We start from the raw sequence: 26,961 nt of genomic DNA, 5'->3' as shown, positions 1-26,961 counted from the left end.
AACCTGGGTCTCTGGTGCTGTGAGACAGCAACTTGACGAGCTGCTGGTTATATCAAAAAACGTCTTTCATTTTGTTTATTAGGTCTGAGAGCACAGCTGTCGTGCTCCATTCATCGCGTTACAAATTTGATCAATACTTTGAGGTTGTAGGAGTGGCTCACAAGGTTACTGCAAGTGAAAACATAGCCTTAAGGCTAAAATTAATAAAAAGTCATACAGCAGGGAATCAGGCTGTTCGGCCCAACAATGCCAACCAAGATGTCTCATCTAAGATGATCCCATTTGTCTGTGTTTGGCCCATAACCCCTCCTATCCATGTACCTGTCCAAATGTAATTTACCTGCCTCAATTACCTCCAATGGCAGCTTGTTCCATATAACTAGCACCCTCTGAGTGAAAAAGTTACATCTCAGGACGGCGCGGTAGCGCAGCGGTAGAGTTGCTGCTTTACAGCGAATGCAGCGCCGGAGACTCAGGTTCGATCCTGACTATGGGTGCTGCACTGTAAGGAGTTTGTACGTTCTCCCCGTGACCTGCGTGGGTTTTCTCCGAGATCTTCGGTTTCCTCCCACACTCCAAAGACGTACAGGTATGTAGGTTAATTGGCTGGGTAAATGTAAAAAATTGTCCCTAGTGGGTGTAGGATAGTGTTAATGTACGGGGATCGCTGGGCGGCACGGACTTGGAGGGCCGAAAAGGCCTGTTTCCGGCTGTATATATATGATATGATATGATATGACACAAGGAACGGCAGATGCTGGAAAAAATTCTTGAACAAAACACAAAGTGCTGGAGTGACTCAGCAGGTCAGGCAGCATCTGTGGAGGGGCTGGACAGGTCGGTGCCCTTCTTCAGACTGATTGTAGCAGGGGAGAGAAAGCTAGAAAAGAGGTGGGGCGGGCCAAATCCTGGCAAGATTGCCAGATGAATGGACAAAGGCTCAATCTGATGAGCCTTTGCCCACCCCCTCCATGTGACCTCCTTGTCCATCCCCTCATGTGACCTCCTTGCCCTTCCGTGTCATGTGGTCCGCCGTTCCACGTGACCCATTGGTCACGTGTCCGGTGACGTGCTGCCGACACTCCGTCGCCGAGGAAGATGGCGGACGAGGACGAGGAGGTGGCGGTGAGTGCGGGCCCTTCACACAGCCCGGGGCCGCGGGAACGCTGTGCGGGGGAACAGCTACCGAGAGAGAGAGAGAGATGCGTTTAACACGGAAATAAACACACACAGGAGCGGCGAGAGACACCGCTGGGCAGCGTCTGCCGCGTTGACTGTCATCCGCACCGGCACGATGTCGGTGAGGCAGCGCTTCAGATCCAATGTAATGGAGATGCAGCTGCAGCAGCAGCACTGGCCCTCACATAGGAGCACACCACAAACACATCATGCATGGCATCATGCATAGGACTGACGAAGTGTTCCACAACAGAATTCGTTCCAAACATAAAATAGATGAAAAAGACTAAGCAAATACCCCAACTCTTCAATGGCAGCCATAGTAAGTGCTTACCTGAAGTTCACAGCTTGCACTCCAGAAGGTGTCGCGTAGCAACAGTAAGGATCAGGGGTCGTGACCTCGCCTGCTGTGCAACCTCCCTATAACTCAGACTCCTGCCACCTGCAGAAGTTTTCAGGTGACTCTGCAATTGTGGGCTGCATCAGTGAGGGGAGGAAAGTTGAATACAGAGGTGTAGTCAACAACTTTGTTGAGTTGTGTGGGCTGAATCACCTGCAGCTCAACAACAACAACAAGACTAAGGAGTTACTGGTGGACTTTAGGAGGAGAGAAACACCCCTATCCCCTGACTCCATCAATTGTGTGGATGTGCAGTTTACCAGGGAGTACAAATACCTTGTACCTGGACTGTAAACTGGACTGGTCCAGGAACGCTGAGGCACAGTATAAGAAGGGACAGAGCCGTCTGTACTTTTTGAGAAGGCTCTGCTCCTTCAACGTCTGCAGTAAGATGCTGCAGATGTTCTATCAATCGGTGGTAGCCAGTGCCATCTTCTTCGCTGTCGTGTGCTGGGGCAGCAGAGCAAAGGCCGGGGATGGCAACAGGATCAACAAACTCATCAGGAAGGCTGGCTCCGTCCTGGGGGTAGAGATGGATTCACTGGAGATGGTCTTGGAGGGGAGGATGCTCCTCAAAAATGCAGAGTATCTTGGACAATACAGCTCATCCCCTCCATGACACACTGGTCAACCTGAGGAGTACTTTCCACCAAAATGCAGGAACGAACACTGCAGGAGATCCTTTTTCCCAGTGGTTATCAAACTGTACAACTCCTCTCCTTTCTGTCGTGGAGTAGACTGCCTCCCGCCCCCCAATCTTTGCACATACCCAGTCCTTTCCACTTGTCACTTTAATTTCACGTATCTTGTGTTTTATGACTTTTCAGACCAATTTCTCTCCTGAAATAAATAAAGTTCTATTGTATCGTAGCTTTTTTATGTTTATGGGTTTTATAGAGAACTACTATGTTTGCATACCTGTTGTCCTGCTGCAAGTAAGAATGTTATTGTTCTGTTCGGGACATATGACAATAAAACACTCTTGACGACTTTCTATCTGATGCCCTGTATAAGATCCACATTTGTTGGGTCTAGATCTACAGGGATGGAAGGGGATGCTCTAATGGTGAATGAAGTGCTGTATCTTTGCAAAATCAGATAAACTTGACTGAAAATTATGTTTCTAGTGTTTACATGCAGACCTGTATAAAATCGCAAGGCAAATAGATAGGGTGAATGCATAGACTCTTTTACCCAGTGTAGGGGGATGAAAAACTGGAGAACAGACATAAGAGGGGAAAGATTTAATAGGAATGTGACAGGTGACTTTTTTTACTCAGAATGGTGAGTATATGGAACAGGCTGCCAGTGGAGGTTGTTCAGGTACAATAAAAACATTTAAGACATTTGGCCAGGTACAGATAGGAAAGTTTTAGAGGGATGTGGGCAGATGGGACTAGCATAGATGGGGGCATCTTGGTTGGCATAGGTGAGTTGGGCGGAAGGACCTGTTTTGTGCTGTATGACTATGACTCCAGCAAATGTATGCAGATGCAGATCTTGGTTTGTAGCTGTTTCCTGGTGATTAGTTAATGTGATCTCAAAGCCACAGCTCCAGGAGATACATAGCAACGGTGTGGATCAGGTATATCAGCAATGTATCATTACTTAGTGTACAATTGGACAAGCAAAGGGAAGGTGTGATCTGGTCTTTTTGCACTTACAGTTTGATGATGACGTGGAGGAGACTGGAAGTGGTGCAGAGGGTGGACAAGGCAGAAGAAAAAGATTATTTTCTAAAGAATGTAAGTCAACTCTGTTAATGTGTTGGAAATCAGTAATTCATTGCTAAGCTAACGTGTAAGACTAAACATTTTCTGTATGTGGTTAATTTAACTCCCCATTCAGTTTTCACTGATTTACTAATTAATTCATCAGTCACGTCTTGATCATTTGATACGAATTTGAAAGTTATGCTTTGAATAATCGGAATGTGTGATGTGTTTATTTTCCTAAGGATGTTTGTGTAAAATCTTCATAAAACCTTGCCTACATTTTGCTTATACACCTGCAGGAAGACTGAAAATTGAGTTCAGGTGGAAATTTGTTTTACATATTTATTTTTGGAAATGTCTTTTTATTCAATTGGTATTAATCAGATTTGAAAATTATATTCATTTTTTACGGTTGTAAGAACTTAGTTTTGCCCTTAATTTGCGGCTGATGCTCCCGGGAGGCTGCAGCACTTAAGAAGCTGGGCAGCGGGTTCCCAGTGAACCGTAGCTTCAGGGGAGCCAGTGATTTCCGGGCAAGGAGTGAGGTGAGGCAGGAGAGGAGAGGGAACCGGCGTCTGTCCTACCGCGCCTCCTGTATGCATCTCAGTAGATTATTGCTGTACACTTGTGGGGGTATTGTGATACTCTATTGGACTGTTTGTAAGGAAAATAATTTCACTGTGTTAACAATTAACACATGTGACAATAAAAAGCACCATTGACTATTAAAGGAGCAGGATTGTATAGAACAGCGTGAAGCTGTTCGGCCACATTCATGTAAGCCAGAAAGAGTTATCTGGTCTGATCCCACTTTCTGGCTTGTTGTTCATAGTCAAGTGCTATTTGAATACAATTAAAATGTGCACTGACGGTTTAGATCTCATGGTACTGAGTAGCGTGCTGGAATCTGCAATTACAGTCACTCTGTACATCTGCTCCATTCTTCCAATAATTATTAATTATCTTGCCCCCTGTAGTAGATTTATCCACTGACAGTAGGTTAGAAACATAGATAGAAACATAGAAAATAGGTGCAGGAGGAGGCCATTTGGCCCTTCGAGCCAGCACCGCCATTCATTGTGATCATGGCTGATCGTCCACAATCAATAACCCGTGCCTGCCTTCTCCCCATATCCCTTGATTCCACTAGCCCCTAGAGCTCTATCTAACTCTCTCTTAATTGCATTTATGTAACTTTAGTGGTTACTACTGATCATATTGCCACAAAGTCATAGAAACATAGAAAATAGGGGCAGGAAGAGGCCATTTGGCCCTTCGAGTCAGCACCGCCATTCCTTGTGATCATGGCTGATCAGTAACTCGTGCCTGCATTCTCATTGATTCCACTAGCCTCAAGAGCTCTATCTAACATTCTTTTAAATTCATCCAGTCAATTGGCCTCCACTGCTCAAGTCAAGTTTATTTGTCACATACACATAAATGTGCAGTGAAATGAAAGATTACCCGCAGTTCAACAATAAGAGCAATAAAAATAAGCAATAACAGACACAATCAAACAAAAAGAAACCTCCATCACAGTGAGTCTCCTCCAGTCACCTCCTCACTGTGATGGAAGGCCAGAATGTCTTTTCTCTTCCCCTGCCGTCTTCTCCCGCGGTCAGGCTGTTGAAGTTGCCACGCTCCAGGCCGCGCCGGACGGTGAAAGGTCCGCAGTGGGCCGACCCAAGCCCCGCGACTCGGGGCGGGCGAAGACGCTGCTGCTGCCGCTGCATGTCGGGGCAGTCGGGGCTCCCGACATTGAAGCCCCCGCCGGGTAGAGAAAATCCCGCGGCCTATTTCAGGCCGCGCCGGACGGTGAAAGGTCGGCGGCGGGCCGACCCAAGCCCCGCAATTCGGGGCGGGCAAAGACACTGCCGCTGCCGGAGCTCCCGATGTCGGCCCCCTCCCAGGGGGCTGCGAGCTTCCGACGTCCCCGCAGCCGTAGCCTCCACAGGCGAGTCCCAGGTGGAGGCCGCCAGCTCCAGGTTCATGGCCGTTGGTAGGCCGCAGCGGGAACGGAGACACGGCCCAGAACAAAAGGTCGCGTCTCTGTTCGGAAGAGACAATTTTACATTTACAGTTACAGTTCCCGCCACCCCCCCCCCCCCCCCCCCATAGTACACAACCCCAAAAAACCACATCACATTTACAGTACAATCAAGACAAAAAGAACAACATAAAAACACAAAGACAGACGGACTGCAGGTAAGCCGCAGCTGCTAGGGAATTCCACAGATTCATAACTCTGGGTGAAAAAAAAATTCTCATCTCAGTTTTAAATGGCCTCCCCTTTATTCTTAGACTGTGGCCCCTGGTTCTAGACTTCCCCAACATTGGGAACATTTTCCTGCATCTATCTTGTCCAGTCCTTTTATAATTTTATATATTTCTATAAAATGCCCTCTCATCCTTCTAAATTCCAGTGAATACAAGCCCATTCCAGTGTTTCCTCATATAACAGTCCCACCATCCCGGGGGATTAACCTCGTGAACCTATGCTGTACTGCCTCTATAGTAAGGATGTCCTTCCTCAAATTAGACCAAAACTGCACACAATACTCCAGATGTGGTCTCACCAGGGCCCTATACAACTGCAGAAGGATCGCTTTACTCCTATACTCAAATCCTCTGGTTATGAAGGCCAACATGCCATTAGCTTTCTTCACTGCCTGCTGTACCTGCACGCATACTTTCAGTGACTGGTGTACAAGGACACCCAGATCTCATTGCACTTCCGTTTTTCCTAATCTGACACCATTAAGGTAATAATCTGCCTCCTTGTTCTTGCCGCCAAAGTGGATAACCTCACATTTATCTACATTATACTGCATCTGCCATGCATCTGCCCGCTCACTCAACCTATCCCAAGTCACCCTGCAACCTCCTAGCATCCTCTTCGCAGTTCACACTACCACCCAGCTTTATGTCATCTGCAAATTTGTTGTGTTACTTTTAATTCCATCATCTAAATCATTAATATATATTGTAAATAGTTGCGGCCCCAGCACCGAGCCTTGCGGCACTCCACTTGCCACTGCCTGCCATTCTGACGGACCTGTTTATTCCGACTCTTTGTTTCCTGTCTGCCAACCAATTCTCTATCCATGTCAATACCCTACCCCCAATATCATGTGCTCAAATTTTGCCCTCTAATCTCCTAGGTGGGACCTTATCAAAGGCTTTCTGAAAGTCCAAATACACTGCATCCACTGGCTCTCCTTCATCCATTTTACTTGTCACATCCTGAAAAAAAAATTCCAGAAGATTAGTCAAGCAGGATTTCCCCTTCATAAATCCATGCTGACTTGGGCCAATCCTTTTACTGCTCTCCAAATGCGCCGTTATTACTTCTTAAAAAAATTGACTCCAGCATCTTTCCCACCACCGATGTCAGGCTAACTGGTCAATAATTCGCCATTTTCTCTCGCTTCTTTCTTGAAAAGTGGGATAACATTAGCTACCCTCCAATCCAGAGGAACTGATCCTGAATCTATAGAACATTGGAAAATGATCACCAATGCGTCCACAATTTCTAGAGCCACCTCCTCGAGTACCCTGGGATGCAGACCATCAGGCCCTGGGGATTTATCAGCTTTCAGTCCCATCAGTCTACCCAATACTATTTCTCGCCTAATGCAAATTTCTTTCAGTTCCCCTGTCTCCCTAGATCCTCTGTCCTCTAGTACATCTGGGAAATTGTGTCTACCTTAGTGAAGACAGTACCAAAGTACCTGTTCAATTCTTCTGCCATTTCCTTGTTCCCCATAATAATTTCACCTGTTTCTGCCTTCAAGGGACCAACATTTGTCTTTACTAATCTTTTTCTCTTAACATACCTAAAGACGTTTTTACTATCCTTCTTTATATTCTTGGCCAGCTTGCCATCGTACTTCATCTTTTCACCCCATATTGCCCATTTTGTTCCCTTCTGTTGTTCTTTGAAAGTTTCCCAATCCTCTGGCTTCCCGCTACTCTTTGCTATGTTAGACACCTTTTCTTTTAATTTTATTCCATCTCTAACTTACATCCTTCCATAACGGTTGCCTCTTACTCCCATTAAAATCGTTAAGATTCGACACTTGAGTAAATATTGAAAACTTATTAAACTATAATAGTTGAACATTTTAAAATGCATGTTCTTTCCAAACAGTGAGATGTATGATGTACGGCTTTGGGGATGATCAGAATCCTTATACTGAATCAGTGGACATCCTGGAGGATCTTGTCATAGAATTTATCACTGAAATGGTGAGATCAGCCACACAAATTATTCCCTGCAAATAAATGTGATTATACCTAATGGCATGCAGAGCTCACATTTGGGAGAACATGTTGCTGAAGACACAGATACTTTTCTCAATGCATTATTACATTTCTTTTTTGGGTTTATGCAAGCCATTCATTGTGAGTAGACACAAAATGCTGGAGTAACTCAGCGGGTCAGGCAGCATCTCTAGAGAGAAGGAATGGGTGACGTTTCGGGTCGAGACCCTTCAGACTGATGTCAGGAGAGGACAAAGATAGGATGTAGTAGGAGACAGGAAGACTAGTGGGAGAACTGGGAAGGGGGAGGGGAAAGGGAGGGGCAGAGGAACTATCTGAAGTTGGAGATGTTAATATTCATACCGCTGAGGTGTAAACTGCCCAAGCGAAATATGAGATGCTGTTCCTCCAATTTGCGCTGGGCCTCACTATGACAATGGAGGAGGCCCATGACAGAAAGATCAGACTGGGACTGGGAGGGGGAGTTGAAGTGCTGAGCCACCGGGAGATCAGGTTGGTTAAGGCAGACTGAGCGGAGGTGTTGAGCGAAACGATCGCCGAACCTATGCTTGGTCTCGCCGATGTAGAGAAGTTGACATCTGGAACAGCGGATACAATAGATGAGGTTGGAGGGAGTGCAGGTGAATCTCTGCCTCGCTTGGAAAGACTGTTGCGTCTTTGGATGGAGTCGAGCAAAGTTTTGAAAGAAGGTAACACAAGGACAATGAACCCTACCTCTGTTCCAGCTTTATGCCCCCTACACCATCAGTCTAATGAAGGTTACAACCTGAAACATCATAAGACATAGGAGCAGAATTAGGCCATTCAGCTCATCGTCTACACCATTTGATTATAGCTGATCTTCCCTCAATTCCATTCTCCTGCCTTCTCCCCGTAACCTTTGTCCATTTCCACCACAGATACTGCCTGACCCGCAAAGCTCTTCCAGCACTTTGTGTTCTACTTAAAGTTTTAAAGTGTTACATTCAAAAGTGAGTCAAAATTGTCTAAATACCCCAGGGTAAGGGAATCAAGAACTAGAGGCCATAGGTTTAAGATGAGAGGGGAAAGAATTAATAGGAACCTGAGGGGCAACATTTTCACACGGAAGGTGGCATTAGCAGCCAGAGGAGGTAGTTGGGGCAGGTGCCATAATGGCATTTAAATGCACTTGGACAGGTACATGGATAGGAGAGGTTTTGTGGGACATGGGCCAAACGTGGGCAAATAAGATTTAGATTGGGCATCTTGGCTGAAGGGCCTGATTTTCTGCTGTTTGACTCTATGAGTGGGTTTGAGGGTAGATTTTGTGACACAACTAGTCTACACTCCATATTGATGAGTAGTGAGGATTTTTTTGGTGTTCTGCATTTCAGGATTTGCTGTGTCAATTTGCTCAAAATTCTGAGTAGAATTTATACAGCTTATGGCATATTCCATACAAAATACATAAAACCTCTATTGTCTCAAGGGTGGTGGCAGAGACAAGTACGATAGTGGGATTTCAGAGGCTTTTGGGTGTGTGGGGAGTGGAGGGGTATGAATTACGTCCAGGCAGAGGAGATTTGATTAACTTGTCACTGTGTTCAGTAAAGAAATTGTGGGCCAATGGCTTGTTCCTGTGCTGTACTGTTTTGAGTCTTGGATTCTTCCAGGTCTTAGGACTGTTCCAAGCAAATGGATATCATGATATTGTGAAATTATTTTGCTCTTTTCTCTGACAAAATTGTGACTTGTAACTTTTCACCACCTAGATACACAAGGCCATGTCGATAGGACGTCAGGGGCGAGTTCAAGTTGAAGATATTGTCTTTCTCATTCGTAAAGATCCTCGGAAGTTTGCAAGAGTGAAAGACCTGCTGACAATGAATGAAGAATTGAAACGTGCCAGGAAAGCTTTTGATGAAGCTAATTATGGCTCTTAGGTCCACACTGAGGAGCAAATGGTAACTCACTTTAGACTATCTCTGAAACGTGTACCTGAAGCACAATGTTTCAACTCAAAATCATACTTCAAATATCACAAGGGGCAGCAGGGAACATCAACGGCTGCAACGCAGCAGAGAGTCTGAAGAAGGGCCCCGACCCGAAACGTCACCTATCCGTGTTCTCCACAGGTGCTGCCTGAACTGTTGAGTTACTCCAGCATCTTGTCTCTTTTTGCAGATTAATTTCCTTTTTTTGTAATCACAATGTAAACATGTTATTGGCTGAGGAATTCAATGGAGCAATCCTTGTAGCTGGCTTTTATGTACCTATCAGGAAACAGTATATCAGACATTACCTGTCAGTTGGTCTGGTCTGCAGCAGTAAATATAATGGAAATCTAAAGCTTTGGCCTTAATGAAAAGCAAATAGTGTAATGGAATTTGAGGGCAAGAAATAATTGGACCAGAGGGGCAGAAATAATTCCATACCTATTTTAAAGTTATACATTCTGTCCATAATAATTTATAATAGGACTCTAATATCTATGTATTTTGGAATAGAAAATGACAACTAAAATTGTCTTGTGATCGTAATTCCTGCAAGTGATGCCACAGCCCCACGCTGAGATAACGTATACAGAGATTTTGACAAGTTTACGTTAAAGTATTTTCAATAAATGTGGATGTTTTCATGTGCGATGATGACAGGAAGTATGCGTAGGCAATATTTGCATAAAGGCACAAAGCAAAACATCACAAGGCATTTCTTGCGAGGCAGTTCTCCCTGTGACCACATGGGTTTCCTCCTGATGCTTCGGTTTCCTTCTACATCCCAAAGACGTGTGGGGTTGTAGGTTAATTGGCCTCTAAATTGCCCCCAGTATGCAGGGACAGTAAAGTGGGAAAACATAGAACTAGTGAGAACAGGTGATCGATGTTTGGTGTGGACTCGGTGGGCCGAAGGGCCTGTTTCCATGCTGTATCTCTAAACTAAATCACGGAGATTTGTTTTGGAGCGGATTTGCTTTTTGTTTTAGTAGCTGCATACTTTTTATATGGTCCTCGACATTTCGGGGAAAGTGTTTCATTTGAATTGTCGAACCAATGGGTAATGAATTAAATAAAAACGTACAAAATATTGTGCACATTAAAGTTGATTACAATGTTGTGAACTTTAATTTTCCACTTGCTCTTTGTAAAATGTACAGTGTCATGTTTAACTTGCAATTCTCACTACAGTCTCTTAAATTAAGTATTTACTGACATTGGCACCATCAAAATTGAGGAAACTTATACAAGGCATTTCCACCAGGTTGTTTGAGAGGGAAATTAATATTGTCGCAGGTGTCTCTACCGGTATTTTTAATGGAATATATGAAAATTACCAATGTTTTGCGGAATTCTGCAACCTTTTTAATGACTGATATATCTCAAATGACTTAGATACCATAACATTTGATTGTATTTTCATTTTAATCCTAGAAGTGCGTAATCTCATTGAACTGCCGCAGATGATGCACTAAACGCAAGTTGCTGAAACAGTGCGATCGGTTGTTTTATTTTGGGATATTAGTGAAGGATATTATTAAAATAAGCAGGCAGATGCATGAAAATAGATGACCTTTCTTCCAGTCTTCAGATGTTGGTTGAGTAGTACTCGCTCACTGCTTTCCCATGCCACTTTCATCATCCCATTAGTAGTGTTCAGAGTTCTGGTGTCTGAGTCGGAGCCAATGGAGCACATTTCTTATGAACATTGCTCCAAGAATTGTTCATACCTGCAGGGGAACAACACCGTAGAAATAAGACAGGGATGAGATTGGTTACATTTTTGCTAGTAACAATTAAGTGAACCTGCTCCTAGTCCTTGCATGTAACGTGTCAACTAAGATTGAATGCATTATTAAATTAAATCTGCATCTTCCTGTTGAAATGGCTCAGAACAGTGGTGTTTACTTTTAGATACATGGATATGCAGGAAATGGATGGATATGGATCATATGCAGGCAGATGATATTAGTTTGTCTTGGCATGAGGTGCGGCACAGATATTGTGGGCCGAAGGACCTGTTCCTGTGCTATACTGTTCTACGTGTTATTAACAGTGATAATTAGAAAGTCCATTCTACATTGGTATATCTTCAATTCAATTGTTGTGTAAGTGGTCACTTGGTTTTAATTTATACAGCAATAGTACTCTGCAGATTGCTGTCAGTACTCGACACCTGATAGTTTATTATTAATGTTATAAACAATCCTACTCGTACAGATATTTCTGTATTAATTCTTTATCACGGGCAACCCCCCAACTCTGTTTATGTGGAGGCAGTATTATTAGCATTCCACTTAAAATGTATAGGAAGCACAAGAAGGTGAAGCTGACGCGTAGAACCAAAAGTGGACTTAGACCTGCAAGAACGTTTCCAATTCAAAATATATTAGCACAAGAATACTAGGCTGATCTTGGTGAGTGAGTGTTTCAAAGTATATTTTGTTTGCCAGGACTCTTAATTTTACAGCTGGAGTTCAATTAAAGTTTACTCTATGTGCTGCATCTCGGGGTCAAGAAAAATTATTGTCAATCCAACCACGCGTTTATACAATGTTGTCCATTATATGACATTGTTATACACTTACAATATTAGTACGGTTACGGAAGTTTAAATTTTATGAATGCAAGGACAGCTATATTTAACCCACCATCGCCCCCCCAACTTGTACCCTCTTTTGCCATCTTATCACCTCCCACAACTTTGCACCCTCCCTTTCACCACTGTCCACCCCAAACTGAAAGACAAATTTAGTTAGTGCAAATGTACTGTTGAGTACTGTTTACAGAACTGTGATGCTGCTGCAAGAATTTCTTGGCTCCATTTCGCTTCATCTGACAATTGATCATCTAGACCTTTTAGCTTCAGTGCTGCAATTACTTGCTCTGTTTTAGGATTGCCTTTAGCAGTTGATCTCATTTATGGAAACTCAACAAAGCTTCCAGGATACTTACTCCCTAGTGTACCTGCCAGTCTATGATTTCCCCACATCCTATTCATTTTAATGAATTAATAATAATTTAGTTTATTGTCGCGTGTACCGGCGTACAGTGAAAAGCTTTTGTTGCGTGCTATCCAGTCAGCAGAAAGACAATACATGATTACAATTGATCCACTTACAGTGTATAGATATATGACAAGGGAATAACGTTTAGTGCAAGGAAAAGCAACAAAGTCCGGTCAAGGAGAGTACAAGGAACATCAGAGGTAGATAGTAGTTTAGCACTGCTCTCTGGTTGCCTGATAACTGTTGAGAAGAAATTGTCCCTGAATCTGGTAGTGTGCGTTTTCACATTTTTAAACCATTTGACCGATGGGAGAGGGGAGAAGAAGAGGGAGTGGCCTGGGTGCGACTCGTCCTTGATAATGCTGCTGGCCTTGCTGAGGCATCGTGAGGTGTCAATGGAAGAGGTTGATTTGTGGGATGGTCAAATCACAATTTGTTGCAATTTCTTGCGGTCTTGGATGGAGCTTTTCTCAAACCAATCTGTGATGCATCCTGATAAAATGCTCTCTAAGGTGCATATTATAGATGCCTATTTTGGTCAATGTGCTGAATGGAAAATCTGGGCCAATAAATTAATACCAGTATGTCTTTTATAAAAAATCTTATTAACATTTGATAATTTAGTGAGATATTAGGACTGCAAAATGAATAGCTTTGTTACTCATACAGCATGGAAACAGACCCTTTGGCCCAACTTGCCCACTCTGACTAACATGCCCCACTTCCTAATCCCTCCTGCCTGCATTTGGCCCATTATCCTATCCATATACCTGTCCAAATGTCACAATAGTACCTGCCTTAACTACCACGCTCCATAAACCCACCACCCTTTGTCTAAAAAAAAGTTACCCCTCAAGTTCCTATGAAATCTTTCCCTCCCCTTAAACCTATGTCCTCTGGTTCTCTATTCCCCTACTCTGGGCAAAAGCATTGTTATTCATGAACATACTGTATATGCAGTACCATTCCAACAGACCAGCCATGTCAATTGTGCTATGGATATTATCAGCAGCCTGAATTAACATTGAATTGGACAATCAAATGAATGGAATTTATATGCCCAACATCCAGATCACTACTGTTCTGAATACTTCCCATGCAAAATAGATTAGAATGTCAATGAAAAACTGCCAATTCCACTCAGAATGTTAACACTGCAGAAATATCTGATAGTCCAAGTCGACTTTACCTAACAAATTTTTGAATCACTTAAAACAAAATTTGCAATTTCCTGCATTATGAAAGACTGAAAGGGAATAAGCAATCAAAAAGTAGAGTTAGCCCTTTATCATCAGTGTGTTGTAACTGTAAATGGATACCATTAAATATTGTCTAAACTTACTGAAGATTATATACATAAACAATAGAATGGCAAATACAGCAAATCAACAAATTTGACCGGACCGCACACAACAAAAAAGCTTTTCACTGTACCTCAGTACACATGACAATAATAAACCAAACTCAACTAGGGGGAAGGAACAGGCCATTCGACCCTTTGAGTCTGCTCCTCTGTGTAGTCAGATCATAGATGATCCTTGGCCTCAGCACCACTTTCCTGCACTAACTTCATATCCAGCAATTCCTTTGATATCTAAAAAGTCAACCAATTCCTATCTTGAATGCACTTCGCAAGTATGCCTCCATGATCCTCTTGGGTAGAGCATTTATTACCCTCTCGGTGAAAAGATCTGACTGAACTGACTGATTCTTTTAAGACTGACACTTGACTATACGTGTCCTAGGCAGGTGGAACAGCAAAGCTACACCTAGCCTGTCAAAGTGATGTATGTGTCTCTAATCTGCTTTTTTTGTACATGTTACGGTGAGATCACTACTATCATATCATATCATATATATACAGCCGGAAACAGGCCTTTTCGGCCCACCAAGTCCGTGCCGCCCAGCGATCCCCGTACATTAACACTATCCTACACCCACTAGGGACAATTTTTACATTTACCCAGCCAATTAACCTACATACCTGTACGTCTTTGGAGTGTGGGAGGAAACCGAAGATCTCGGAGAAAACCCACGCAGGTCACGGGGAGAACGAACAAACTCCTTACAGTGCAGCACCCGTAGTCAGGATCGAACCTGAGTCTCCGGCGCTGCATTCGCTGTAAAGCAGCAACTCTACCGCTGCGCTACCGTACATTCGAGAATTTAGTAAAGGCCTTTAAGATGCTTGGTGAATTTGTCCTCAAGGAGTCTTGACCTCAAGGCTTATATCCCTCTATATCTTTCCAATCCATTTACCTATTGAAATGTCTAAATATTGTTATAGTACCTGCCTCTGGCAGCTTGTTCCCTGTACCCACCGCCCTCTGCCTGAAAGAGTTGTCCCCCGTGTTCCTATTACATCTTTCCCCTCTGGATCTTGATTCCATAAGCCTGGGAAAAAGATTCTGTGACCTCAGTCCCACCATCCCATGATGCAAGTATTAATCTGAGAGTTCAAATGCAGTCAAAATGAGCAATAAGTTCATCACAACGTGGAAATAAGTTAACAGCAAGAGACTCCTATTAACCACACCAATAATTTAGCATTGATGTGCCAGTCACATTTGGATAGTTTCAGATCCTTAAGTAAAGAAAATGGAGAAGTTACCTTGGTGTGGTATGATGTGTTCATCTGTTTGTCCTGTGTTGGATTAGATCAGAACGTGTACATTGCATTGATCTATTTTGCTGCATGAATTGCTAAATTAAATTTAGTCACGTGGCAATGTCATCTCCCACAAAGAATTGCAATCCACACTTTCACATTTTCAAATATGTATAAAGACCTTCACATAAAAAGAGTAATATTGCCCAATTGCAACAAAATGCAGCATGCTATTGGTATGTGTACGCCTAAGCTAGATCTAAAAAGTAGACAGCAATTAGTGATTTTAACGCAAACTAAACAACTAAACTCAAACATGACATCTTCTCCTAATCTATCCCAAACAACGTGTATCTGAGTGTGACTGAGGAAGGGTCCCGACCCAAAATGTAGCCTGTCCATTCCCTCCACCGCTGCTGCCTGACCCGCTGAGTTCTTCCAGCACTTTGTGTTTTGCTGAAGATGCCAGCATCAGCAGTTCCTTGTGTCTCCATTATGTATCTGTGTTTGGGAGGCTAAACAAACCAATAAGATAAAACTCAGAGTCATCTATATCAATGATTTGGATGAGAACATACACGGCAAGATTAGCAAGTTTGCAGATGATACAAAAGTGGGTGGGTTTGCAGATAGTGAAGATGGTTGTGAAAGATTGCAGCAGGATCTGGATCAATTGGCCAGGTGGGCTGTGGAATGGTTGATGGAATTTAATACAGAGAAATGTGAGATGTTGCATTTTGGGAAGTTTTACATGGGCAGGGCCTACACAGTGAATGGTAGGGATCTGGGGAATGTTGTAGAGCAGAGGGATCTAGGAGAGCAGGTGCATAGTTCCTTGAAGGTGGAGTCGCAGGTAGATTAGGTGGTCAAAAAGGTTTTGGCACATTGGCCTTTATCAGCCAGTATTAGCCAGAGGAATCGGTAGTAAGGAAGGCAAATTCAATGATAGCATTTATATCAAGAGGACTGGAATACAAAAACAGAGATGTAATGCTGAGGCTCTATCAGGCCGCATATGGAGTACTGTGAGTAAATTTGTGCCCCATATCTGAGGAAAGATATGCTGGCTCTGGAGAGGGTCTAGAGGAGGTTTACAATAATGATTCCAGGAATGAGTAGGTTAGCATATGATGAGTGTTTGACAGCCTGTACTCGGTGGAGTTTAGAAGGTTGAGGGGGGACCTCATTGAAACTTATAGAATAATGAAAGGCATAGATAGAGTGGATGTTGAAAGGATGTTTCCACTGGTGGGAGAGTCTTGGTCCAGAGGTCAACTCCTCAGAATTAAAGGGCGCTTTAGAAAGGAGGTGAGGAGGAACTTCTTTAGATGGGCAGGTGGGACTAGTGTAGCTGGGACATTTTGGCCGGTGTGGGCAAGTTGGGCCAAAGGGCTTGTTTCCATACTGCATCACTCTATGACTCTATTAAAAGGAAACTATATTAAGTCCAAATTAATATTGTATGTCAACAATAGCAGAACACCCCAACTGATCAAGGGGAATTTGTCCACTCACCACACAAAATGTGGTGTGGTAGGGTCAGAGAGCCAGGTTAGTTTTTTAGGTGTAGTGGTATGCTTTGAAGCAGCAGTGTACTTACACATGAATGGACAGACACAAGGTTTTATCACATTGACTGGGTCATTATTTCATGTACTCTTTCTCACTGGTATATTCCATAAATGATCCAGTCATATCTGCAAAGTCTTCCAGAACTAGGCTGCTTGAATCCTCACCAATAAGCTCGGCGTGATCCGGGGGCGATTTTTTAAAGGGAGATTCCTGTGCATTAAATGAGTCTTCTGCGGCCTTCTCCTTCTCAGATTCAACAGAAGGTGCTAACACGTGATAAAGGCTCGGCAGGCGGATGTCGTAACGGACCCCACCCCTGCAGTACAGCTTGTCGATCAGTGCGTAGAGTTTGTCTGCAATGTCGTTCCCCAGCAGGACCGTGAATAGGCGCGCAATGTAGTGGTGTTTGGCCAAGAGCACGTATAACTTCCTTCTCTTCCACGTCACGTAGCAACAGTCTGTTTCTGCTGTCAGTGTCACCTGCAAAACAGATACATCGATCCATGATGTAGGTGTGTCAGGACGGAAACAAATACTTACATTCAGTCTTAGGAAGGGTCCTGACCCGAAATGTCATCTATCCACGTGCTCCAGAGATGCTGCTTGACCCGCTGAGTTATTCCAGCATTTTTGTGTCTATTTTGCAAACCAGCAGCTGCTGTTCCTTGTTTCTACTTAAATACCAAAAATCACCTCCAATAAGAACTTGCTGGCATGTGGTCCGCAGATGGAATCATGGAGTTATATAGCGTGGAAACAGGCCTTCCTCCCAACTCATCCATGCCAACCAAGATGCCCTATCTAAGCCAGCCCCATTTACCCACATTTGGTCCATATCCCAAATCTTTCCTATCCATTTATCTATCCAAATGCCTTTTAAATGTTGTTATGGTACCTGCCTCAACTACCTCCTCTGGCAGCTTGTTCCATACACCCACCACCCTCTGCGTGAAAGTGTTGCACCTCAGGTTCCTATTAAATCTTTTCCCTCTCACCTTAAACCTATGTCCTGTGGTTCTTGATTCCCCTACCTTGTGAAAAAGACTCTGTGCATTTACCGTATCTATTGCACTCATTAACTTATGCACATCCATAAGATCACCCTTTGGCCTCTTACGTTCCAGGGTATAAAGTCCTAGCCTGCCCATCCTTTTCCTATAGCTTAGGCCCTTGAGTTCTGACAACATCTTTGTAAATGCTCTCTGCGCTCTTTCCAGCTTAATGACATCCTTCATATAGTAGGGTGACCAGACCTATACACAATACTGAACACACTGAAGTGCGGCTTCACCAGTGTCTTGTACAACTGTAACAATCTCCTTCTATACTCAATTCCCTGAAGGATGAAGACCAGCGTGCCAAAAGCTTTCTCCACCACCATATGTCTACCTGGAACGGTAAGTATTAAGTATCTAAAATTGGATGTTAAGTACTATAACAGTTTATTTTCACTGGCATTTTTTTTACAAGCACATGTTCCCAAGGAGCTTTGCCAAATGATGTCCAGAAAATTAAGGGAAATGTACCTAAAATTTACCAGTATGCAATTCAGGCAAGCAAAACAAATCCTGTTGACAGTTTTCTTTTAGAATCGTTCCTTAGATGTCCAGATAGGGCAGAGAATATTGGCCAAACATAAAATGACTTAAGAGATTACAAATCTAACCTTTTAATTATTTATGTCATGTGACATATTTATGGCAATTTCCTTTGATGGCAGGTGGCACAGCTGGTTGGGCCGCTGCCTCACAGCGGCAGAGACCCGGGTTCAATCCTGACCTCAGGTACTGTTGGTGCGGAGTTTGCGTGTTCACCCTGTGACCACATTGGTTTCCTGTGGGAGTTCCGGTTTCCTCCCACATCCCAAAGAATTGGATCTGTAAATTGCCCCTTGTGGTGTTGGGACTGGATGAGATAGTGGAATAACATAGAACGAGTGTGAACAGGTGATCGTTGGTCGGCCTGAACTTAGTGGGTCCAAATGGCCTGTTTCCATGCTGTATCTCTAAACTAACTAAATGAGTATTAAAAATGCAGTTCTTTGTTTAAAGGGTGAGTACTTGGGCAAACTGCAGTTTCCATTTCATACCTTCTGGGAGAAGATATAGGCGCTTGAAATCCCACAGGTCCAGACTTAAGAACAGCTTCTTCCCACTGCAATCAGACTCCTGAACCACACACCCTCTTCATGCCCTCTTCACATCCCATGCACTCTTCCTCTCAACCCTCCCTCATGTGGTTCTTTCATCATTGTCATTTAATACTCGTTTGCACTATAATCTTGCACCATTCTGCTGCTTTGTGCTCATCATTGTATCTATTGTTGTATTTATCATTACTGCATGTAGACTGTTCACCCCGTGAGCGTCATGTGAACAAGGAATGGCATTTGACTCTGGCGTATGTGGCAGTAAATTAACCTGAATCAGACTGTAAAATACTCAGATTACTGAAATAAGAGGAGAGAATATTGTAAACATTCAACATGTATCCTGCGCAGATAGGAAAGGTTTAGAGGGATGAGGGCCAGGCACAGGCAAATGGGTCTTGCTTAGATGGGACATCTTGGTCAGCATGGCTGGGTTGGGCCAAAAGGCATCCCATACTCTCCCCAGAGTAGTAACAGTATGTTGTTGCATTTATAATATATAGAGGAATTTTGGATAGAAGATTAGGTGCACTGAAGAGAACATGTTTCATGTTGGCTGAGTCAACTTTGAATAGATACAATTGGTTTATTTATCTATATTACTCCGGCATATAATATAAACTGCCTGCCATTGGTACCTTTAAAGTTTATAGATACAGGACACCTATCACTTGTTCAAAATTTCAATTATTACTTTGGTGATTCATTATCAACATCAAAAAACCAAAGAACTTTGTACAACTTGCGAGGTGTACAACGGTAGTATGGATGGCAAATGTAATGTTAGGATTTATTTCGAGAGGACTAGAATATGAAAACATGGATGTAATGCTGAAGCTTTATAAGTCAAGTCAAGTCAAGTCAAGTCAAGTCAATTTTATTTGTATAGCACATTTAAAAACAACCCACGTTGACCAAAGTGCTGTACATTTGATTAGGTTCCAATAGAAAAAAAAAAATGAAAACATACAGTAGCACGCAAACAGTTCACAGCGCCTCCTCAATGAGCCTCAAACGCTAGGGAGTAGAAATATGTTTTGAGCCTGGACTTAAAGGAGTCGATGGAGGGGGCAGTTCTGATCGGAAGAGGGATGCTGTTCCACAGTCTAGGAGCTGCAACCGCAAAAGCGCGGTCACCCCTGAGTTTAAGCCTAGACCTCGGGATAGTGAATAGCCCCAAGTCGGCCGATCTGAGGGACCTGGAGTTAGAGAGGGGGGTTAGAAGATTTTTGATGTAGGGGGGGGAGTGTCCATTTAGGGCTTTATACGTGAATAGGAGGAGCTTGAAGTTGATTCTGTACCGTACAGGGAGCCAGTGGAGAGAGGCCAGAATCGGGGTGATGTGGTCCCTTTTACGGGTACCCGTCAGGAGTCTCGCTGCGGCGTTTTGGACCAGTTGCAGGCGGGACAGGGAAGATTGGCTGATCCCAGTGTATAGGGAGTTGCAGTAGTCTAGGCGGGAGGAAATGAAAGCGTGAATGATTTTTTCTGTGTCGTCGAATTTGAGGAAAGGTTTGATTTTAGCTATGGTTCGAAGTTGGAAGAAGCTGGCTTTTACCACAGCGTTGACTTGCTTATCAAATTTTAATGCAGAGTCAAATATCATGCCGAGGTTTTTGACATGCGGTTTGACTAGGCAGGATAGGCTTCCAAGACTGCCTGTTATCAATTTGATGGAGTCGGGGGGGCCGAATAGGATGACCTCAGACTTGCTCTCATTTAATTGGAGGAAGTTCTGTGCCATCCAACATTTTATGTCCTCAAGGCAGTGTGAGAGGCTGTTTAAATTTGACTGGTTGTTGGGTTTCAGGGGGAGGTAAAGCTGAGTGTCATCGGCATAGCAGTGGAAAGAAATGCCGTGCCTTTGAATGATTTGGCCAAGGGGGAGCATGTATAGAGAGAAGAGAATGGGGCCTAGGATGGAGCCTTGTGGAACTCCGCAGGAGAGGCTAGCTGGAGCAGAGGAATAACTGCCTATGTTGATGGCGAAACTCCTATCTTTGAGGCGCTGGTCAGACTGCATTTGCAGTATTGTGAGCAGTTTTGGGCCCCATATCTGAGGAAGGATGTGCTGGCGTTGGAGAGGATCCAATTAAGGTTTACGAGAATGTTTCCAGCAATGAAGGTTAACATGTGATAGGGTTTCATGGCTCTGGGCCTGTACTCACTGGAGTTTAGAAGGATGAGGGGAGACCTCATTGAAACTTACTGAATAGTGAAAGGACTGGTTAGAGTGGATGTGGAGAAGATGTTTCCACTAGTTGGAGAGTCTAAGAGCAGAGGCTCAGAGTAAAAAGACGTGCCTTTAGAAAGGAAATGAAGTGGAATTTCTGTAGCCAGAGGGCGATAAATCTGTGGAATTCATTAGCATTGATGGTAGTGGAGGCCAAGTCATGGGTATTTTTAAAGCGGAGATTGACAGTTCTTGATTAGTAAGGGTGTCAAAGGTTACGAGGAAAAGGCAAGAGAATGGGGTTGAGAGGGGAAAGATAAAACAGCCATGGTTGAATGGTGGGGTAAGCTCGATGGGCCGAATGGCCTAATTCTACTCCTGTGACTTATGAACTTATTACCTGAAAACTGCCTTCTTCATTAGGCCGCAGAGATTCCCATTCGGGTGAGTCGAGGAACTGGTGGGGAAAGATATAGTGCAGAAACTGCTGATCATGAGAAACACGAACCCTGCAAAACACAAAAGGTTTCCAGTTGACTTATTACAAATACGCATTTTAAAATATTTTATTGAAAGAATCACCATATAGGAACCTTGGTCTCCCCGCGCCATGCAGTGTACACAGACAGCACACAGGCTGTGTTTGCACTTGGCTCTGCCCCATTCAATCGATATTCAGAAAGTAGGAATTTTGAACACCGATAGTTCAACTTGGTTTAAAAATTGTTAAATAAAAGGTAAGAAATTACAATAGAAAACCATATATACAACACACAACAGTATAGCACAGAAGCAAGCCCTTCAGCCCATAGTTTCTGTGGCAAACATGATGCCAAGACAACTCTTCTGTGACTGCACATGATCCATATCACTCCATTCCCTGCATATCCATGTGCCCATCCAAGTCTTTTAAAAGCCGCTATCATATCTGCTTCCACCACCACCCCTGGCAGCACATTCCAGGCAGTCACCAACTTATGTGTAATAAAAATTGCCCTGCACATCTCCTTTTCACCTGCCCTTTTCACCTCCTAGAACATAGAACAGTACAGCACAGGAACAAGTCCTTCGGCCCACAATATCTGTGCCGATTATGATGCCATGCCCAACTCTTATCTGTCTGCACATAATCCATATCCCTCCATCCCCGGCAAATTCATGTGCCTAGATTTACATTGTGATCCTTGCCATTTTAGCCATTTTAAAATGTCATCCATGCGCCATTACATTTCTTCAAATATGATCCAAAATCACTTCCTGTGTTCTCTTGATTTTTAACATTTATTTTGAAAGGGAATCACTGATGTATATTTATCTGTGTGTTAACAGGCCTGTTAAAATGGAGCAAGAACAAATTTTGGTGTTCTATTGTCAGTACAGCCACCTACATTTTTTCCTTCAGCTTCACAATTCACAACTCTTCATTCCTTTTGTCCCACACCTTCTATCTTTTCATCTCTAGTCTTCGTCCACCATCTGCTTCTCAACCCCCACCCCCTTCACCTGTTTACCTATTAAACCAGGCGATCCCCGCACATTAACACTATCCTACACACACTAGGGACAATTTTTAAAAAACATTTACCCAGTCAATTAACCTACATACCTGTACGTCTTTGGAGTGCGGGAGGAAACCGAAGATCTCGGAGAAAACCCACGCAGGTCACGGGGAGAACGTACAAACTCCGTACAGACGGCACCCGTAGCCAGGATCGAACCTGAGTCTTCGGCGCTGCATTCGCTGTAAGGCAGCAACTCTACCGCTGCGCCACCGTACCGCCCTGTAAACCTTTCCTATCCATGTACCTATGGAAATGTGTTTTAAATGCAGTTATTGTATCTGTATGATGCACTGGAAAATGTAATTGTGGAAATTACGTAGGGCTAAATGGTTTGTGTTCATTTGCAATCGCTTAGAGTTATATTTTGCACGGTTGACTTCTGCTAACATGATCAAAGGGGCTCAAAGATAGACACAGAGTGTTGGAGTAACTCAGCAGATCAGGCAGCATCTCTGGAGAAAAGGAATAGGTGACGTTTCGGGTCGAGGCCCTTCTGCCCCTTTGTTAAAAGGCTACTCTGATGTGATCTTGATGTGCATAAAGAGCGCAAATTGGCATGTACCTTTCTCACCCATTCCCCAAGAATCATCTTTGAAAAAGTCGGCTAGGAATGGTGCAGTTCCTTAGAAGGGAACACATGGACCGCTGTGCATGGCATTGGCACAGCAGCTTTCCGCAAGCCTTGAGTGAACGTGTTTTATTATTGAAGAGCATGAAATCATCAGGCATCAAAAGGACTGGCTTTGAAGCTTCCATCTGCAGGCTGTGGTGAGGCCATAGATCACAGGCACAGAGGTGGGTGGGGGGGGGGGGGGGGTGGAGATGGCGGTGAGTAGAGACAGGATCAGAGTTCAGAGACCATTGGAGAGTGGAAAGGTAGTTTAGTTTGTTCTTTATTGTCACGTATACCTGAGGTACAGAGAAAAGCTTTTTTTTGCTGCGTTCTAACCAGTCAGTCCTCAGGCTCCTCCTTTGTCAGAGTGAGGCTAAACGCACAAGAAATAGACTATTGACTAAGGTCTATTACAAACCCACTGACTCCCACAACTATCTCAACTATATTTCTTTCCACCCTGCTTCCTGCAAAGACTCTATCCCCCTACTCCCAATTCCTCCGTCTACGTCGCATCTGCGCCCAGGATGAGGTGTTCCATACTAGGACATCTGAGATGTCCTCATTCTTTCGGGAATGGGGATTCCCCTCTCCCATCATAGATGAGGCCCTCACTCATGTCTCAGTACCCCACAGTTCCGCTCTTGCTCCTCCTCCCCCTAGTTGCAACGGAGACAGAGTCCCCCTAGTCCTTACCTTCCACCCCATCAGCCGTCGCATACAACACATAATCCTTCGAAAATTCCACCACCTCCAACAGGATCCCACCACATTTTCCCATCTCCACCCCTTTCCACCTTCCACAGATCCGTTCCCTCCACAACTCCCTGGTTAACTCATCCCTTCCCTCCCAAGCCACCCCCTCCCCAGGTACCTTCCTCTGCAACTGCAGAAGATGCAACACCTGTCCCTATATCTCCTCCCTTAACTCTTTCCAGGGACCCCAACAGTCCTTTCAGGTTAGGCAGAGGTCCACTTGCACATCCTCCAAACTCATCTACTGTATCCGTTGTTCAAGATGTGGACTCTTATACATCGGCGAGACCAAACCCAGATTGGGCGATCGTTTAGCGGAACATCTTTGCTCAGCTGGCCTGAACCACCCTGATCTCCTGGTTGCTGGACACTTTAATTCTCCTTCCCATTCCTACATAGACCTTTCTGTCCTAGGTCTCCTCCATTGTCAGAGTGAGGCTAAACGCAAATTGGAGGAACAGCATCTCATATTTTGCTTGGGAAGCTTACAGCCCAGTGGTATGAACATTGATTTCTCTCACTTCAGGTAGCCCTGGCATTCCCTTGCTCGCTATCCGTCCCCCACCCAAGTCGCACTAGCTTCTCATTTTCACCCTACAAACAGCTTACAATGACCTGTTTCCTTTATCATCGTTACTTTTTTGCATATCATTCATTTATTGTTCTTTATCTCTCCACACCACCGTCTATATCTCTCGTTTCCCTTCCTAACCAGTCTGAATAAGGGTCTCAACCCAAAACGTCACCCATTCCTTCTCTCCACAGATGCTGCCTGTCCCGCTGAGTTACTCCGGCATTTTGTGTCTATCTAGCGGGAAAGACAATACTTGATTACAATCAAACCGTCCATACTGTACAGGTACAGGATAAAGGGAATAATGGTTAGTGCAAGATATGGTGCGATTAAAGATAGTCCGAGTGTTTCCAATGGGGTAGATGGGAGATAGACACAAAATGCTGGAGTAGTGGGGGGAGAAAGCTGGAAAGGGGGAGGTGGGAGTGGGACAAAGCCTGGCAAGTGATAGACACAAAATGCTGGAGTAACTCAGCGGGTCAGGCAGCATCTCTGGAGAAATTGAATAGGTGACGTTGCGGGTCGGGACCCTTCTTCAGACCCGAAAGTAGATGAGAGTTCTATTGTCGTATGTCCCAGACAGAACAATGACTTGCAGCAGCACAACAGAATACGTAAACATAGTGCACTCTAAACAATATAATAATCGAGAAGAAGAAAACAGTTCAGTGTATATACACATCTAGTTGGCGATAGGATGGTTCCGTTTCCTGATTACAAGGTAGATGGTTACCTTTCAGACGATTACACAGATAGTTCAAACTATTGATGTCAATGGTCCAGACTCAGAGTGGTACAGCACGGGGACAGGCCGTTCGGCCCAACATGCCCATGCCGACCAGGAGGTGGGTATTTGTTAGGGTAGCCCTGCACCTACCTGCCCGAGAGCAGCAGCGAGAGGCGGTCGATCGTAGTCTTGCCCTCGACAGCGTAGTTCTGGTCGCGGGCCAGGTTGACCACCTGGGCATCGCAACATCTCACGATCTCCTTGTAGACTTTGAGCGGCACCTGGAGCGGCCGGAACATGTCTTTGTAAAGGTTGCCGAAGTCCTCCTCGAAAGTCACTTTCCGCAGCCGGTAACCAACGTGGGCGAGTTGCACCAGACACAGCACGAAGATTAGGAGGTTCCACATAAAGATGTCCAGCCCGCACGTATCCAGCCAGCCCCACAGGCTGTAGATGAAGAAGCCGATGCCCAAAAGACTGAAGATATAAATCAGTCCCACAAAGCCACTTCCACTCATGTAGCCCAGAGTGAACATAACATTAGCCAAGTGATACATGGCTCCTTCATTCTCATGCCTGGGAATCTTGCAGTCAAAGTCGTCGTATAGAAGAGTTTCCAGGAAACTTGAGTTCTCCCTCAGCATTTTGCCCTATTTCTCCCCACCAACAACAAAAAGCAAGACAAACTTGGGAGGTTTTGAGTCTGTGAAGCGACCGAGGGCTTGCCAAAACAGGCAGAGACAAAAGCGGCGCGTTTGCGTGTCCGAGAGAGCGAGAGGGGATTTGTCTTGTCAACAGAACGAAGTTACAGAGAAAAGGTTACCATGTTTGGAATTGAAATCCAAGGAGGGCTGGGCGGGGGCGGGGGGGGGGGGGGGGGGGGGAGAGAACAGATGGCACTTAACATAATTGTAGCACAGTTGATAAGCGGTTGCCGCGACTTCAACACACTCCCAATCTAATACAGTACAGACAACATTCTTAAACACATGTAGTTAGCAGCATAATCTGTGCTATAAAATTCCGAGCTGCACTGTTCCCTGACCTGTAATGTGGACTATATATATATACATACATATAACAAAATTGAATATAAATACACACATACAAGCGTGTGTGTATACATATATTTAGTTTTGTTATATATATGTAGATCATATATAGTGTGTGTGTATAAATATATATATATTCAGTTTTGTTATATATATGTAGATCATATATAGTGAGTGTGTATATATATATATTCAGTTTTGTTATATATAGTGTGTTCATATATAGTGTGTATGTGTGTGTATGTATATTTATATATATATATATATATATATATATATGTGTGTGTGTATTATATATACATACACTAAAACTCTTGTTTATTTGTTTGTTTGTTCCTGAACTACAACCAAAACGTACACGATAGCGTGACAATTGTAGGCCCACCTTACTCACCCTCGTCCCTTTGGTGATAATGGAAGAAGTTTCATTGAAATCGGTGTTATATTTTTTAAGTTATTCACATTTTAAAATTTAAATCTATCTCCTAGAGGGGGAGGGGGTGGGAGGGAGGAGGGAAGTTGAGGGGGATGGAGTGGGGGAGGAGGGGGGGTGGAGGGAGGGGGAGGGTGAGGAGCGTGGGGGAGGAGGGAGGGGGAGAGGGGAAGGGGAGGGGGAGAGGAGAGGGGAGGGGGA

At 44.1% G+C, this 26,961-nt stretch overlaps 2 protein-coding genes across 3 annotated transcripts; one reads left to right on the top strand and one right to left on the bottom strand.

The window, feature by feature from the left end:
• Positions 1–1,033: 1,033 nt before the first annotated feature.
• On the top strand, positions 1,034–10,642 carry taf13 (TATA-box binding protein associated factor 13). Of its 2 annotated transcripts, none has more exons than XM_078409050.1 (4): positions 1,034–1,125; positions 3,246–3,324; positions 7,445–7,542; positions 9,312–10,642. In XM_078409050.1, the coding sequence occupies exons 1-4, from the start codon at positions 1,099–1,101 to the stop codon at positions 9,480–9,482; spliced, it is 375 nt and encodes a 124-aa protein (XP_078265176.1). In that variant the 5' UTR covers positions 1,034–1,098; the 3' UTR covers positions 9,483–10,642. The 2 variants fall into 2 exon arrangements, with proteins under 2 accessions (XP_078265176.1, XP_078265177.1); XM_078409051.1 differs by lacking the exon at positions 1,034–1,125 and adding an exon at positions 1,198–1,300.
• On the bottom strand, positions 10,434–25,919 carry popdc2 (popeye domain cAMP effector 2). The gene is made up of 4 exons (XM_078409049.1): positions 25,426–25,919; positions 21,444–21,552; positions 16,750–17,201; positions 10,434–11,263 (listed from the first exon to the last, which is right to left on the bottom strand). Exons 1-3 carry the CDS (start codon positions 25,917–25,919, stop codon positions 16,794–16,796), a joined length of 1,011 nt encoding a protein of 336 aa, XP_078265175.1. The 3' UTR covers positions 10,434–11,263; positions 16,750–16,793.
• Between the last annotated feature and the right edge of the window lie 1,042 nt (positions 25,920–26,961).

This window comes from Rhinoraja longicauda, chromosome 12 (assembly GCF_053455715.1).
Source record: "Rhinoraja longicauda isolate Sanriku21f chromosome 12, sRhiLon1.1, whole genome shotgun sequence".
Classification (NCBI taxonomy): Eukaryota; Metazoa; Chordata; class Chondrichthyes; order Rajiformes; family Arhynchobatidae; genus Rhinoraja; species Rhinoraja longicauda.
Note: the sequence above shows the minus strand (reverse complement) of the source record. Positions and strands in the feature narration are given on the sequence as shown.